The following is a 15,498-nucleotide window of genomic DNA, read 5'->3' as shown; positions in this document are numbered from 1 at the left end:
GCATCCCATGCTGGACCAAGGACACAGCTCATCTAAGGTCTGAAGGAAGGTCCACCACCAGCACCAGGACTACACTTAAAGCTCACATGAGCACAGGGGTTACACACCCAAATGCCAGTGGTGAAAACAGGGCCTGATTTCCCCTCTCATTCCCCGGCTTTGCTCAGCTGGGATGCAGACAAGTGACTGCGACAGCAGCTAATAGAGGCAGAAAGATGCTGCCCAAGCAATTGCTTGAGTATAAATGAGACATGAAGCTTTGCAGGCTCAGACACAGGTCCCCAGCCACGGCCATAGAGAAATAAGAGAGGAGCACATTAGCTGAGGGCATCTGAGAAGGACTTCCTGCCACCTTGAAAATGTCCAGCATTTGCCAATGAATCGAGTGGTTGGAAAGTGGAGTTTGCCTCTTGCACAAAATCCTGACATTTTGACATTAGGTTTTTTTTACAGTTGAAGAGCCTAAAAAAGGGGTGAGATGTCCAACAACAACAACAATCAATAAAACTTCCATTCAGAATGAACAGGTCTTTTTGTTACAGGAACATAGAAATGCTTCATTTTGAGCTCCTCAAAATATGACGTGAATTCAATATAACATGAACAGGCTTTTTTTCTACATGTGAGACAAGACCAAATGAACTGATAATGTGAAAGTGAACCAGCTTTACCTGATTGAAACCAAAATGAGATGGTCAAAATGCTTTGTTCTGACATCTTTTCACCACGGAAAATTCAGTTTATTGCTATGAACTGTTTCAGTTTGGAGAAGATTGTATTTTGCAATAGAAAACTTGTATGGAAAATATTTTGGCTAGTGCCATGAGTGACAGGTGATGCAGGCCATGCTGGGTGCAGCGTATCCTTGCGTCGACTTCCAGCAATACTTTTAGCCATGACGTTGGGGAAAGTGCATGTACAGCCATAGTTTTTATAACAGACCCATTCTTCTCAATCCGTCTAGCGCAAGAATATTTAAAATGAAAGAATTATCCTGGGAAGCCAGGAAGCAAAACTGAGTAAAACACCAGGAGAGCACGGGCTAAGCCTTAGGCTCCCAAACTCAGTCAAAGAGAAGGTCAATCTGGACAGGGAGCTTCATAAGAAACCTGCACCACTTCTCCCCTTCGTTTGGGATGAAGCCTGTGTCTGTTCTCCTGTGCCAGAGCTATTGAGACGTAAAAGCAAGACTTTGAAAGCCAAGACAAGTGATGGGAAATTAAGTCCAGACCAACTCAGCCCTTGGACTTGAGTCTCTCACATACCCGGAGTGGATTGGGACCACTGGACTCTGGCTGGTATGGCTCCCCTTTAACGTCTTTCGGGAACAGCCTCAGAAGAAGGTCTTTGTTTCCTGCTCATGCAGAATGGGAGAATTTCTGAAGTCTTGGAAAAAGTTTTGCAAGGCAGGAAAACCTCTTTCCACCAACTGCCACTTGCAGCCTTGTTCCCTTCTGAACAACCTGCTGGGTCTTCACTAAGATTTCACCTTGCGCTACGAACCACAGGTTTGTTAATGTGGGTTAAGAACATACCTGGCCTCCTGAACCGTCAACAGAGTGATTTATGCCTCTTGCGGAGCTGACCCAATATACACATGTTAAGTCTTGGGGCTACTTAAAAACCAGGAGATTAAATTCAACAGGAACACTATGGGAATAGAACTATCAACAGAATATGAACACTATATAATACCAGCCGCTTGTGTTCTTCTGCGAAAACAAAAACAGACTGAAAGACATAGCCAAGGTGAATAACACTGAATTTTCAAGGTCCAGGCTCTTTAAAGCTGGACTGGAGCATCTTAACCAAACAATTATAATGACTGGATGAAACTCTGCGAGTGAGCTGGTTATTTGCAGGTTTGCAACAAAAAGAGGGGGGCCTGACAATCCAAAAGGAAAGGATGTTGTTTTAATATCAGAGACGCCAAACATTTAAAGTGAGAAATGAAATGTTTTTTCCACCCCCACTTCCTGTAAGCAGGACCTGATTTTTTTTTTGTTGCTACAGCTCCATGACGGCGTGTTAAAACACTTATTAATTTCTTAGATGAAATCCTACCATTTAGATTTATGATGGCTAATATTTTATGAACTATCCACTGCAAAAATAATAGTTTGTACATCTACATTCCATAAACAGCACTGTGCTTGAAGTCAAGTTTCACACTCAATTAGGCTGTGCACTCAACAATGCGCTCATTTTTAATCAGTCACCTGTTTTTCATTTTAAGTTTATCACACTTGAAAAACTACTATAATTTTTAGAGTTGTAAAGAAACCTGCAAACTTTGGTCTCAGAAATTTCATTTTGAAGGCATTAACTCATTTTCAAAGTCCCCTGGCTATTTGAGGTGTAGAGTTTCCATTAGCAGAATAAACTCCATGGAGTGTGGAACTTGATGTTCTTATGGAAAACAGTCCCGTCCCTTAATTATTTAGTCTAGCAGGGAATGAAAATAATTAAGTCTCAAAATTCCCTTTAGGATGCAGGGGGAAAATAGTAGGAAAATTAGACTTTTTCCACCCAGCTACCGAAGTGGAACAGAACCTCAGTGGGCAGAATAATTAGCTGGACAGTGGGGAGGGAAAGGTGTGCTAGAGATCTGCAGCAGACAGATGAATATTGGAGTTTGTGGGCAAGTAGCTCCCCATATTGTACAGTTTCTGGAGTCCTTTCAGTCTTATAGACTCAGGGGGTCTGTACAACCCCACCCCGAGTCTATAAGATTGAAATGACTCCAGAAACCTCACTGTACAATATGGGGAGCAACTCTCTCTCTCTTTAAGTACTGCTGCCAAGACTCAGATTTTAGTTTCTGTGTGCTCCATCCATCCCCTGCAAAAATCACCAATAATTTTAAACGTGGACAGTAATTTTTGGTGTCTTGGTGTTTTTGGCATCCAGATGGACACTTCCAAGAAACCTGCTTTTCCAAGCATGGGTGCTCATGACGTTTATATTCATTATTGCTGTTCTCTTCCCCTCCAGTTCAGCTTGAACAATGAAAACAGAATCATCCATTTCTGGGCGGGTTCATGCTCAGGTTCGCTTGGATGTAGTCTTGAAATCTAATCTACAAAAGTAGCTCCAACAGCACAACTGATTTCCAACAAGGCTGAGCATGGGCACAGCGGTCCAGCCACAGCCTGTCTGGATCCACAGGATTTGGCTTGCTTCAGCTGAATGTTTAAATGCAAACAAAGAATTGGTTACTTTGAAAATTAGCAAGTGGGGGGGAAAAAAACACCCAAGTAAAAAGTTTTACCTTGGATTAAAAGAGTTCCTCTAACAATATGCCACCAGCAAGTAGTAGAAGTGCAAATTCAACGTTCATAAGAAGCATAAAGGGAAATGGATCCAATTGCTTTAATTACTGTGGGTGAAATGCAAGGGCTAAGCAAGCAACAGCCAAAGCAAGGATGAAGGGCTGATCCTCAGTCCTATCCTGGCCCGATTCTACAAGAGAGGGGTCAAACCCCAGGATCCATGTATGCCGAAACTCAGGAATCCCGATGGAAAACCAACCTCTGCCAACGCTCAGCATGTTTTGAACTGACCCATTAAAAAGAAAAGTTTGAACTGCACACTGAGAACCCCACGCAGACTGTGGGTCTGGGCTTCGATTTGGACCAAAAACAAGAATTTGAAAAAATATTTCTTCTTCTTTATTATTTTACATTGTCCAAAAATGCACTGGACACCTCAAGAGTGCACACACCAGATCACGTGGGCCCAGACTTTTTAAGCAGCTGGTTTATAATAGGAAATAGTGAAAATAGAAGCAATGTTGGTCTGAAACTAGAGGATCTCAGTGATGAACCAAGACCAAGGTCAGCAAGATAGACAGGGGGTTAGGTTTGCAACAGATGTCATCAAACCCACACAGTATTTCATGACACCCGTCCACATTCCCATTGCTGATCCTAAAGGGAACTTGCCGATCCTAAAAGACGCTACTGTTGCTAAAGACTTATTCTTAGAAGACGCATGAAAGGATCATTTTCTCACCTGGTGAAAACCCCCATAAATAACCAATCCCAGGCTGGGGGGAAAAAAATGTAACATCAGCTCAATCCATCCTGCAATATTATTTTCATTTGTTTAAACTCACTCTGCGCTTAGTTACTCTGAACACGATGACCCTGGAAAGATGCAGCTCATCTCTGATGAATCCTCACCAGACAAGAAATGATATCTATTTTCTTGAGGCAAAATGTATTAGGGGTTTGCATATGGCTATTACTGAGACCTCACAGAACAATAGGAACAATGTTTATGGCATTGGGGGGAGCCTAGCTATAAACAGCTTTTCTGATTACCAAACACTTTTGCCTTTTAATCAACTGCAAGAGCTGTTTATTGCCCGCAGCCAGCAGACAGGAACGACTCTGGGTTGCTACCTACAAGGGCACCTGGTTCGGGCTGGTGCTTGGTGTCTAACGGCTCCAAATTCTGCTAACAAGCCCCCAGGCCAGCCAGCCCTCAGGACTGGTTGTAAAACAAAAAAAATCAGCAACACTGGAAAACACTAAAAGTGAGCTCTACTCAACATCCTTCCAGCCCAAGTATACAGGCTACATGGAAAATTTCCTGAGATTGCATACGCAGGGATAATGCACGGGATGTTACATAGCTCGCTGGAAGCTGATACTCCAACCCACCCCAGGCACCTGCACATAAACCAAATGTCCCTTGCTATGAAGGGGCACCTTGGGTTGGACACCTGGGGAGCAGCTCCAGCACAGGTTACAAGTGGTGTATTGAAGCAAATTTGCACCACAGCAAATTTCAGACCAAAGGAGTTATCAGCTCTTTGCCATGGATGCTGCCAGGGCTGGTACTGAGCATCCCAACAAACAGCACCTCGGGACACGGAGTCGTTGGGTGTGGCCAGGCATTGCTGGGGGAGCACATATCTGACCAGTGTGAAAGCACGCGACAAACCTGAGGCTACAAAACGGCACCATTCTGCACCATGCTCCTTTTTGTACTGCCTGGGGACAAGCATTTGTACTTACCATATTTGTACAGCAAAAGCAAACAGGGCTAATCAGTGCCGAAACACTCTCTGCAAATATTATTAAGGTTGTATCCTTCAGCGGCAAGGGACGTGCTGCTATTTCCCAGAGTGACCTTTGCAGGAATAATGAATGGGAGTTTCCCCAAGCACCTTCCTGGATCCCATCCAAGGGGTAATTACTCTGACGTAACAGATCCACTCCCTGTGTAAGTGAACAACCTGTGATATTGCCCAATAACACAGCCCGAACAATAAACTAGAGTTTATGAGATCTCTGTTACGTTTGCAAGTCTCCTGGCTCTAGGCAATCCTCCACGTGATACGTTTGTAGGGGCCTGGCCCCAAAGCAGTGCACTGCCTCTGCTTGCTTCATGCTGCTAAGAGGAAAAGAAGGCGAAAGGAGAATAAATGTGCATTACCAATGCTCGAGGAGAACAAGTCTGAACCAAATGTGAACCGCTGTCTGGTTCTGCTATACGGATAGTTTGGTGAAATAAAACATGTTCGATCTGCAGTCAGGTTCGCTATCGCACCTGCCGCTCAATATAATATCAGAGCCCCCTGCGGGGAAGTGCGATCGGCAAAGCAAGGCGTCTGCACGACTGCAGTAAGACAAGCGGCTGCGTGGTGATAAAGGGCTGGTGAAAATATTCAAACAATCTCAGACGATGCACCTTAAGATCCTCAAGGCCGTAGTACTAGGACTAGAGCCAGTGGGAAAGCGAATCGGAGGGGTCTTTGCCCCCAGTTAAAAATGTCTTTGGTGACAAAAGAGATATTTTTGTGGGGGGGAAAAAAGTCCCTTTTGTAAGTAATTTCTGGGTCTGAACAGAAATGTTTCAGGCTTCACTTGCCGTTTTTAGGGGGTTGATGACAATCACTAAAACATGTTGACAACACCAAGGTTTTTTTGGTAGGGAAACATAAATCATGTATCCCTCTAGAGTATTACTTCAGTAGCTCCTTAAAATGGCTTTCTTACTTGATCAGGGCAAAAAGCAGGAAAACGTATGAACGGTCAAGATTTCTGTCCAAAGGACGCGACATGGATCCCCCTACGGACCTGCCTGGGGATTTTCTCAACATCAGCATAACTCACATCCAAAAAAATGTTAGGAAGGTAAAGGTGCTTAGAAAAGATTACTGTCTCCGTGTCGGCTCTGATCAGCTGTCTCTTCAATTTTAAAAGAGCCATGCCACGACATGAAAATGCACATTGAAGAACAGACGCGTATACAGTAGTGAGAAACCATAAAGCAGCGTGTTGTGCCTCAAGGTCACCATTAGTGAAACAGCCTTACCGGGGAGGTGCTTTGCCTTCAAACGGGTTGAACGCCATCAGAGACAACGCCTCCTCTTCGTTAGCCAGCAGCTTTCCAGCCAAGTGGATTATCCATTCGTTCTGTTCATAGGTCTGATGGAAGAGCGGGGTGTGGGGAGGAAAGAGAAACAAAGCAAAAGCGTTAGACACCGCCGGATAAGAACTGAAAATCAAAGGCTCTCACGTGGTCCCTGCCAGCGCCTGGCCAAACACTGAGGCAGATTCAACCAACAAGCGAAGTCCGGGCTTGCTGGGAGGATCTCCAGTACTGCTGCATGGGCCGCTGCAACCGGGATCCCTGGTTAGTCCAAAACGGGATCCTTTCATCGGGGCCAAACCTAAAAGTACAGCACTCGATTGCTCTCACCTGGGACTCATCCCTCGCAAATGCTGGCACTGCACTAACATCATGATCATGGGACCTTGCTGACTACCGCGAGTACTGGAGTAAACTGCGGTCTTGTCAAAGGATTTCAATTCCATGGTGGCTGCAGAAGGAGACCGTATTCAAATGCGTAATGGCCTGTATGGAGTCTGGTCTACTTGAACTTGTGCATGGCTTAACGACGGACTTACCCCCTACCCCAGCTTTGCAACAACGGGACCTCCAGGACCCAGCGTTGCAGAAGACGCCGTGAGAATCCCTGTAAGCAGCAATTTATGCAATAACCTACCCAAGGCCCATCACTACGGGTTTGCCTTATGCTGTGAATCCTGAATCACTTTTATGCTTCACATCCTGCCTAACAGACCTGGAGCCATTCCTACTATTCATCTAACTCTCCAAGCCTCTGCCCTTGATCTCCGTCATTTTCCAGCAGTGATTTGCACAGATTAACATTCTCTTAAATGTAAGAAGAGGCCGTTTATCATTTTCAAATGCACTGCTTTTTGAAGGTAGCATAAGACTGATGTCCTAGCTGTCATGGTCCAGAAATTATGTGAGAGGCAAGGGTTTCCTTAGGGATTTCTTAAGACCCGATGAAGAATGCCTTGCATTCAAAAGCTTGCCTAACTGTATCCCAGCTATGCAGTTGGTTCAACAAAAGAGATCACCTTAAGAAATCCTTGCTTTCTGATGTCATTAGTAGCTCTCTTGTTCTTATATGATGAGAAAGAGCAAACAGGAGCATGACCTTTTTTGTAATGTTGTTGGTTTATATGCTTCTGCTATATCCCATGACATCCATATATTGACCAATGTCCATCCAAGGTACCATCTACTCCCTCATTTAAGGGACCACTGAACTTGGCTCCAGGTGTTTCACGCCAAGCTGCAGCTAGTCACCTCCTTTTATGAACTGATGCCGTGTCTGTATTTCGGAGCCGGCTGTCCAGCAAATCTCCCCCTAAGAGGCTTTCACTTCTCAATTGTTTTCTGTGCTTTATGAGTCCATAAAGGCTTTTATATACATATATTTAAATGGATTTCTTGAGCAAGCAGTAGGGGACACTGTAGGAAAGCTAAACCCAGCAGCTGTACCTGCGAGGCTATGACTAATACAAAATATCAATAAAATGCAAGGTTACTCTGCAAATCTTTTATGACGGCAACACGTGTTATTTCCGTTGCTACAGGCAACGGGGAGAGAAATGCGTGGATGGAAAACACCAAACATGGATGGACGGCCCTTCACATGGCAGCAGCTCCTCCTGGGGCTGGCCCCATGCTCATCACGAGTCAGAGGAAAACCACAGTGTTTTATGCCAACGGCGTTTGCAAAAAAGAGCGCGCCCCTCCTTGCCTTCGCTCACAAGCCGCTCGCGGGCCCTCCTGCCAACCTCAAGCGTCCGAGGCTCAGGGCTACGGCCTTCCCAGTCTTAAAAATGGTGAGAGTTCAGCAAAAATATATTTTGCTTTCCGAAAGCCAAGCTGCGCCCTCGCTGTCAGCCAGTTGTCTCCATCCAACCTCTTGCCTTCTTGAGGTGGGGGGACATCCCTTCTGCCCATCTTCCCCATAGTGCTGCCCTTCTCTGTCCACCTTTATCTCCTTCCTTAGCCCATGCATCTTCTTCCCCTGCTCACACTCATCCCCGCTCGCCTGCTCTATACAGTGCACCAACGCCTGGCATTTCCCACTCAGCCTCTTGTACCCTTTGCAATTTTTTGCTCCTCTTTATTTCCCTGAGCTTCACATCCTCCTGGCAACCCCAACCCTTTCCATCCTCCCACCATCATGCACAGGTCTTGCACACCTCTGTGCCTGCATCCTTAGCCCCTCTCCCTATCCGGGGCGTGTACCTGGCCCATCAAGCAGGCATCCCAGGAGGAGGCCGTATTCCCCCGAGGGCTGCCTGGTTTCAGCCCAACCGAAAACAATGAACCGTGGTCGCTCCCACATGCAACATCTTAGGGGAATGGCGGCTGGTGACAGCTTGGCTTCTGCCTCCTTGCAAGCAACGGAGGTGGCAGCCAATTCGAGTCGGGGAAACGTAGCGGGTCCTGATGCCAGGACCCTGAGATCATGCGAGACGCTCCCACGAGTCTTGCACGGCTTGCAAGAGTTGGCAAGGCGGCAGGAAAACCCAGCGACGTCTCTGCCAACGGCCGGCAGCTCCAGGCCAAGACCGTCAGCGGTGATGAGCGACACCGCGTCCCTCCGTTTCTCGCTCCAGAAGAGACGCCGCGGCAGCGCTCGACTTTCAGTGGCTAGAAACCACGGCGGCTTTGCTGGAGAAATCCCCTTTGAGTGGACACGACTAAACACCGAGCGAGGAAGAAATGAGGGCCTGACTCTTTGGCCCCGAGACGGGAACCGAGCGGGGGCTGCCGCAAGTCCTGGATTCACTCGGAGGACAGGCGTATGACAGCCTCAGATGATCCACCGTGCTGAGGCAGGTTCCTCAAATGTCAAGAGATTGGCTTAAAAATCACAAGGGCTGTTCAAAAATGAACAAACGCTCTATTCTCTCCACTGGCCTCCAGGTCTTGGAGGCTTTAGGGGGTCTAAATTTTAAGGGCAAAGAGTGCAGCTAGGCTGATAAGGAGTCCCCCCTTCTAATTAGCAGCCATTAAATGGACTACTGGCCACCAGCTATTAGCATGGGCTCCATCCTGAACCTTTTCTGAAGTGTCCCCCCAGAAAGTCCCATCCCCAGTTGGGTTACAGGTTACACTAGAAATGCAGACCTACTGTCCCAAGGTGGGAGGTAGCCACGGGCCATACTCAGGTAGCCATACTCATGCACCACTGTGCCCAGGACACCTAATGAGTCTGCCTGCACTGCCTATGCCGCTTCCAGTCCAGCAGCAGGATTAATTAGCCTGTCCAAATCACCACCCCGAGGTGGCTGCAATGGCTGGATGCAGAAGTGGCGTGAAATACTTTGGGTTCCAGAGGTCCGTGCAGCGCGACTCCCAGATTTTGCCCCTTGGTTGCTCTGGGTAAAAAACCTAGGAGATTTTTGTGAAAGGAAGTCGAATCCCCTGACTCCAGGTGCCGGGGCTTTCCGAGAGACACCGCACGTCGTGCTGATCATTATAAAATCACAAGCGTTTGCAACAGTGGAACGAAATCCCCGGGCCAGTTGGCTCCGGAGGCTCTAACTAATATTCCCACGCCCGCCAGCAAAGGAGGTTTGCAAAGAGCTTTTTTTTTTTCCCTTTTGAAATTTATAACGTGTCTGGCCCCAGAAAAGCCTGCAAGTGAGAAGTTTCCACTGAATGCATCCTTCCCAACATGAAAGGCTTGGACACATGCACTGCTGATGGCTGGAAAATGCAGAGGGACTAACGACTGCACTGTTTAACTCATTACTCTGGAAAGCGATCAAGGGGCAAAGGTGGCGGTGGGTCGAGTCAAGGCACTCTGGGCAAGGCAGAGAGGGGACGCTTCTTCTGGCTCTGGAGGGACCACGACACAAATGACCGCTGAAGACCACGGGACCAGAAAGTTTCAGCTGGACGAGAGGGGACTCTACTTCGGTCTGCTCTGAACACAAAAAACATCACAAGACAGAGCTTGACTCATAAGATGGGCTTAAAAACCAGTGTCAGCTGACTGAAAACAACATGGAAAAAATGACTTAATTGGGGATCTAGCATGCAGTGTGGGGGCTTTTAAGTGGAGGCCCCCTTTCCACCCATTCAACCGCCTCCATTTGCACATGATCACTGCAGACTTAAAAATGCAACGTGAAATCAGGCCGTTCCCTCCTCGCCCCTGCTTTTACCAGGGTTTTTTTTTTTTTTTTTAAGGGTTTAAGTGTTTTCGTGCCTTAAACTTACAGGTGGAGGTTTGAAATGGCAATGGCACCTGATCTCCTGGGGGTCTCTGGATGCTGCTGTAAGACAAATAACATGCAAGTGCTAAGTACTTAAAAAAATTAAAAAACAATTATGGTTTGAGAGAGGAGCGAGGCCATGAAAAGCTGCCACAGCGTGACATTGCAGAGATAACAAAACAGTATATAATGTAAGCATTAACCAAAAAAACCCCCACGCACAGCACTACAGGGACTGTGTTCCCAACTGAAATAATAATGGTAAGAGCCCTTTTCCTCCAGCTTTAATTGGTCATTTAATGAAAAAGGACTGTGGATTAGTGTGGCATTTTATTGAATCTGAGTCCTGGCACAGGCTCACCAGAGGAGGTAAGTATGGGATGCACATGTGGAAACAGCTGGAAACTTGGCATGGGAGGGGAGCATTATTATTATTTTTCATGGTTGAGAGCTGCATGCATTTTCACATAGGATTGGGTGTGTTGAAGGATGATAGAGGGCTGAAGGAGCTTTGAATTGCATGACTTGTATCTTACAGGACACTTTAAGGGAATATGCATCAAAGGCCACCTACTTCTGTGTAAGTATGAGGACAAGGAGATGATTTCATGATCCTGGACGTTTCTATTGATCTGGACCCATTCCCTGCTGTAGCTGAATGCCTCAAACCCTAGATATTAGAGGAACCTGCAGCATCGGCTGGGATATTCAGTACTATTATGTAGTACAGGGAACCGAAGGAATGAAATACTTTGCTTTTATAGAATCATAGATCACAGAATCATAGAAAATGAGGGTGGGACGGGACCCCAGGAGGTCACATCTAGTCCAACCCCCTGCTCAAAGCAGGACCAGCCCCAGCCCCATCATCCCAGCCAGGGCTTTGTCTACCCGGGTCTTACAAACCTCCAAGGATGGAGACTGCACCACCTCCCAGGGGAGCCTGTTCAAGTGCTTCACCACCCTCCTTGTGAGAAAGTTTTTCCTAATGTCCAACTTAAACCTCCCTTGCTGCAGCTGGAGCCCATTGCTCCTTGTCCTGTCATCTGCCCCCACTGAGAACAGTTCAGCTCCGTTCTCTTTGCAGCCCCCCGGCAGGGAGGTGAAGGCTGCTGTTCAATCCCCCTCAGTCTTCACTTCTGCAGACTAAATCAGCCCATTTCCCTCACCCTCTCCTCACCAGTCCTGTCCCCCAGCCCCCAACCATTTTCGTTGCCCTCTGCTGGACTCCCTCCAATTTGCCCACAGCCTTTCTGTTGTGGGGGGCCCACAACTGGACACCGGACTCCAGATGTGACCTCCCCAGTGCTGAATAGAGGGGAAAGATCACTGCCCTTGACCTGCTGGCAACGCTCCTACCGATGCAGCCCAGGATGCCGTTTACCTAGTTTGCAACAAGGGCACACTGTTGACTTATCTTCAGGTTTAAGTCCCCTGTCACCCCCAGGTCCTTTTCTGCAGAGCTGCTGCCCAGCCAGTCCCCCGCAGCCTGCACCGGTGCAGGGATTGCTCCATCCTAAGTGCAGGACTTTGCACTTGATCTTGTTGAACTTCATGCAATTTCTTTTGGCTCAGTCCTCCAGCTTGTCCAGGTCACTTTGAAACCCAGCCTTACCCTCCAGTGTATCTACTACTTCCCCCAGCTTGGTGTCGTTCGCAATACTGCTGAGGGTGCACGCCACTCCACATACGTACACCGCTTTCCACACAAAGGCATTTGCTAACCTTAATTAACCCTTGCCTCCAGAAGACGAGAGAATTGTCTCCATTATACAGATTGAGTACTTGTCCAAGGCTCACAGCTGACCAACGGCAAACCTGAGGGCAGAAGCCTGAATCCTCCACACTAAATATGTGGCCATCCCTCCTTTTGTCACTGCTTCCAGGCACTTGGAGTCAAACTATAATGTCACCAAGACACTAGGCTTTGAAAACCAATATCAATAGGACCAATGCTCTGTTATTATTATGACTATTTATTATTCAGTAAGCACCAGCAGCCCACTGTCCAAGCCAATAGTCTCTGCTCTGAAAAGTTTATACCCTCTGAAAAGAATAAATGATCTTCATGCCACAAAAAAAGAAAACAAAAAATATTACCTCTGCCTTTGATCATTCTTTATTAAGAGCAGCCAGGCTTTCCATGGCTGCCCAATAACGGAAAGCTAACGTCCTCACTATAAACAGCTGGATTTTGTAAAGTCTGGGACATCCTCTTCCCAGGAAAAGGGACCAACCAAAGCATAGAAACTATGCACAATATAGTCTGCTATCAGGTGACCCTTTATTAGCTATGCTGAATCCTCCTTGCAACCTGCCAAAACACTGAATGCAATGTCTTTTGGACCACCGTTGCCACCCACAGGCTAACTCCATCTTATAAAGCCTCAAATCCTCTGCAGGAGACGGATGACATTGTTCAAGCTCTGCTATCTCAGTCCTCCAGCCAGGGTGCTCAATAAATAATCAAACTCTGGCTGGAGGACCAAGATAGCAGAGCTTGAACAATGTCATCCGTCTCCTGCACAGACATGGCGAGCCTTTTACGTGCATTTCTACACCAAGTATCAAGCCACCACTTTTAGCAGCCGCATCTCTAACCAATACATGCAGAATTACCTATATTGGGCTGGGCTTTGGTTCGAGCTGATTTCAGTGAAGCCAGGCCAGCTGGATATGATCCAGAACGAGTAACCTCTGCAAAGGAACCATGAACACCCATGACTTGGACCTAAGAGATGCATCACCCCTTCCAGCTTCCCAGCAGAGGTGCTGTTGTTACAGGAACATGGATTCATTGAATAAAACCACCAAATGGACCAAACTGTCTTTGGCCAAGAGTAAAGGGGGGGGGGCGGCTCCCTTATCACCAAGAACAACTAGCTTCACAAAGGCAAAGCCAGTCTCTTTCCCAACTTGAGGATAATGCTGCTACTGGTAAGAGCCAGGAGAAGTTCTTGCTCTCTTGGATGGGAAAGACTGGGAATGTGCTTGACTCCTATTTAGGAACAAGAGTAAAAGAAACAGCAGGCCTGTGTGGATTAAGCCTCTTCCCACCCTCCTCCTGAATCTGACTCTGATTCTTTCTGGAGTCACCCTGTGCTCTAGACACATTTATTTGTGCAGCTGCGGTATCTTTTCCTCAGCTGATTAGGATCCCAATTCTCCAAACCCTTGCACACGGGCGCCTTTATTTCTGTAACTCACTCCGCCTGGTTCAACGGCACTGTTCAAATGAGGAAAGCTACTCCGGGACGTGGCATCGCTTGTGAAATTCAGACCCAAATTCTCTAGAAACAAGAGCCATCAGGACTTGTGGTAGAGGTGATATCTTTTATTAGACCAATTAGATTTTTGCAAAAAAAAATTCTTTCATTGCAAGATTTTGTACACAAATGCCCGAAAGCTTGCAATTAAACATTTTTTGCAAAAATGTAGTGCAAACATTTTTCTTTGCAAAAATTTAGTGCAAGATTTTTTTTTGCAAAAAGTTTTTGCAAAACTCGAACGTGAGTCCCAGTTGCTTTTTGCCTCTAGACCAATATGGCTACAATCTGGATACTTGAAACAAGGAGAATGTGTTGAACCAAGTGTGACAATGTTACCGGCGGGTGACAACGTTATTAGCTGGAAGACGGTATAAGGGGAGTCCCATTTTAAGCAACTGCTAAGAAAGGAGGGGGGAAGGATCCTGGTGACTTCTTCATGTCATTGCTTCTGGCATTTTGTGGGAGATTCTCCCTTCTGCAGACAGGAAGCAGCAATGCAGACACGTTTCTAGACTGGTTACGCCTCTGCCAGGATGAAATGAAGGCCGCTAATTCAGAGCCGGGCTGCACCCGCAGCATGCCAAGACACTCGAAACAAAGAGGGGATTTAGAAAACAAATGAAAAGGGATTATAATGAGATAATAAAATTAAGATCATAAAAGTTATTTCCTGGGAAATAACGTCACGTTCTACTGCATGCACTTGTGTTGCACGTTGCGTTAGATTGCTACCGGGGCTACAATTAAGTAGCAGTTGAGTAACACGCTGCACTTCACCAGCACAAATCCCCGAGCTTCTAAAATTTCGGATATGCCAGCTATTCAAACATGTGACAAGTGAAGGCCCGTGTCAGCCACGACAGGCTTCGGGCCCGCTTCTTTCAGCAAACCCGCGTTTCTCCAGCACAGATCCTGGAGCTGGGCTCGCGAGCAGAAAGTTTCTCAGGAAGCCCCAAGTGAAAGACGGCATCGTATGTCAGGCGGTGATGAGGTGCCAAGAGGAACCTGTCAGGAGCAGCACAAAGGGATGGCAAATATCTTCCCCTGGGCTCCTCCAGCTTTTCTGCAGCTTGTCAGGAGCTCGGTGCGTTGGTTCCTTAATTGACCACCTTTGATACGCTGCAAAACCCGGCTCTCGGACCTGCTGCTCAGGAAGTTGTTGGGTAAAAGTGGAGAAAGCAAACAGACTGAAAAGAGGAGAAATGCAATCCAGAGGCAGGGTGGGGGACGGGACCTGGTTTTGTGAACCCCAGAAGTGAGGGGTTGGGGTTTGCAAGACAGTGAGCTGTTGCAAGACAGCTTGGGTTCAAAGTTTTTGCTGAATTTAAACAAGGAGTTTCTCATCCCTCCTTCAGATGCCTGCCTGGGGTGATTCAAACAAACTGCGGGTGAAAGCAGGTTTATGCCAAGCACAGGAAAATGCCCACCCCTCCAGCAAGTGGGACGGGACGGACTGACACATGGCACGGACCATTTTCAAACACAGGTGCTTGAAGTTCGGGTCTAGCCCTGGGGACGTAATTCCCAGAGGTGCTGAGAAACAGCAGGTTGATTTGATCTGAGCAGGGGACTGGGAGCCAGGACTCTTGGCTCCCATTGCTGGCTTTGACTTCAGGGTGATGGGCACATCTGGAATCCAATCAAGTGCCTAGCAATAC

General features: G+C 47.0%; 1 protein-coding gene across 2 annotated transcripts in view; it reads right to left on the bottom strand.

The window, feature by feature from the left end:
• Positions 1-15,498, bottom strand: part of LMF1 (lipase maturation factor 1) — a 294,472-nt gene that overhangs the window by 11,556 nt on the left and 267,418 nt on the right. For both annotated transcript variants that reach the window (XM_090023611.1, XM_090023610.1), the window contains one exon: positions 6,328-6,440. In XM_090023611.1, coding sequence (XP_089879737.1) covers positions 6,328-6,440 — 113 coding nt within the window. The remainder of the gene's footprint in view (positions 1-6,327; positions 6,441-15,498) is intronic.

The sequence above is a fragment of the Crocodylus siamensis genome, chromosome 12 (assembly GCF_052110815.1).
Source record: "Crocodylus siamensis isolate JL-2025a chromosome 12, ASM5211081v1, whole genome shotgun sequence".
Lineage (NCBI taxonomy): Eukaryota > Metazoa > Chordata > Crocodylia > Crocodylidae > Crocodylus > Crocodylus siamensis.
This window is presented reverse-complemented; position numbering and strand designations above follow the sequence as displayed.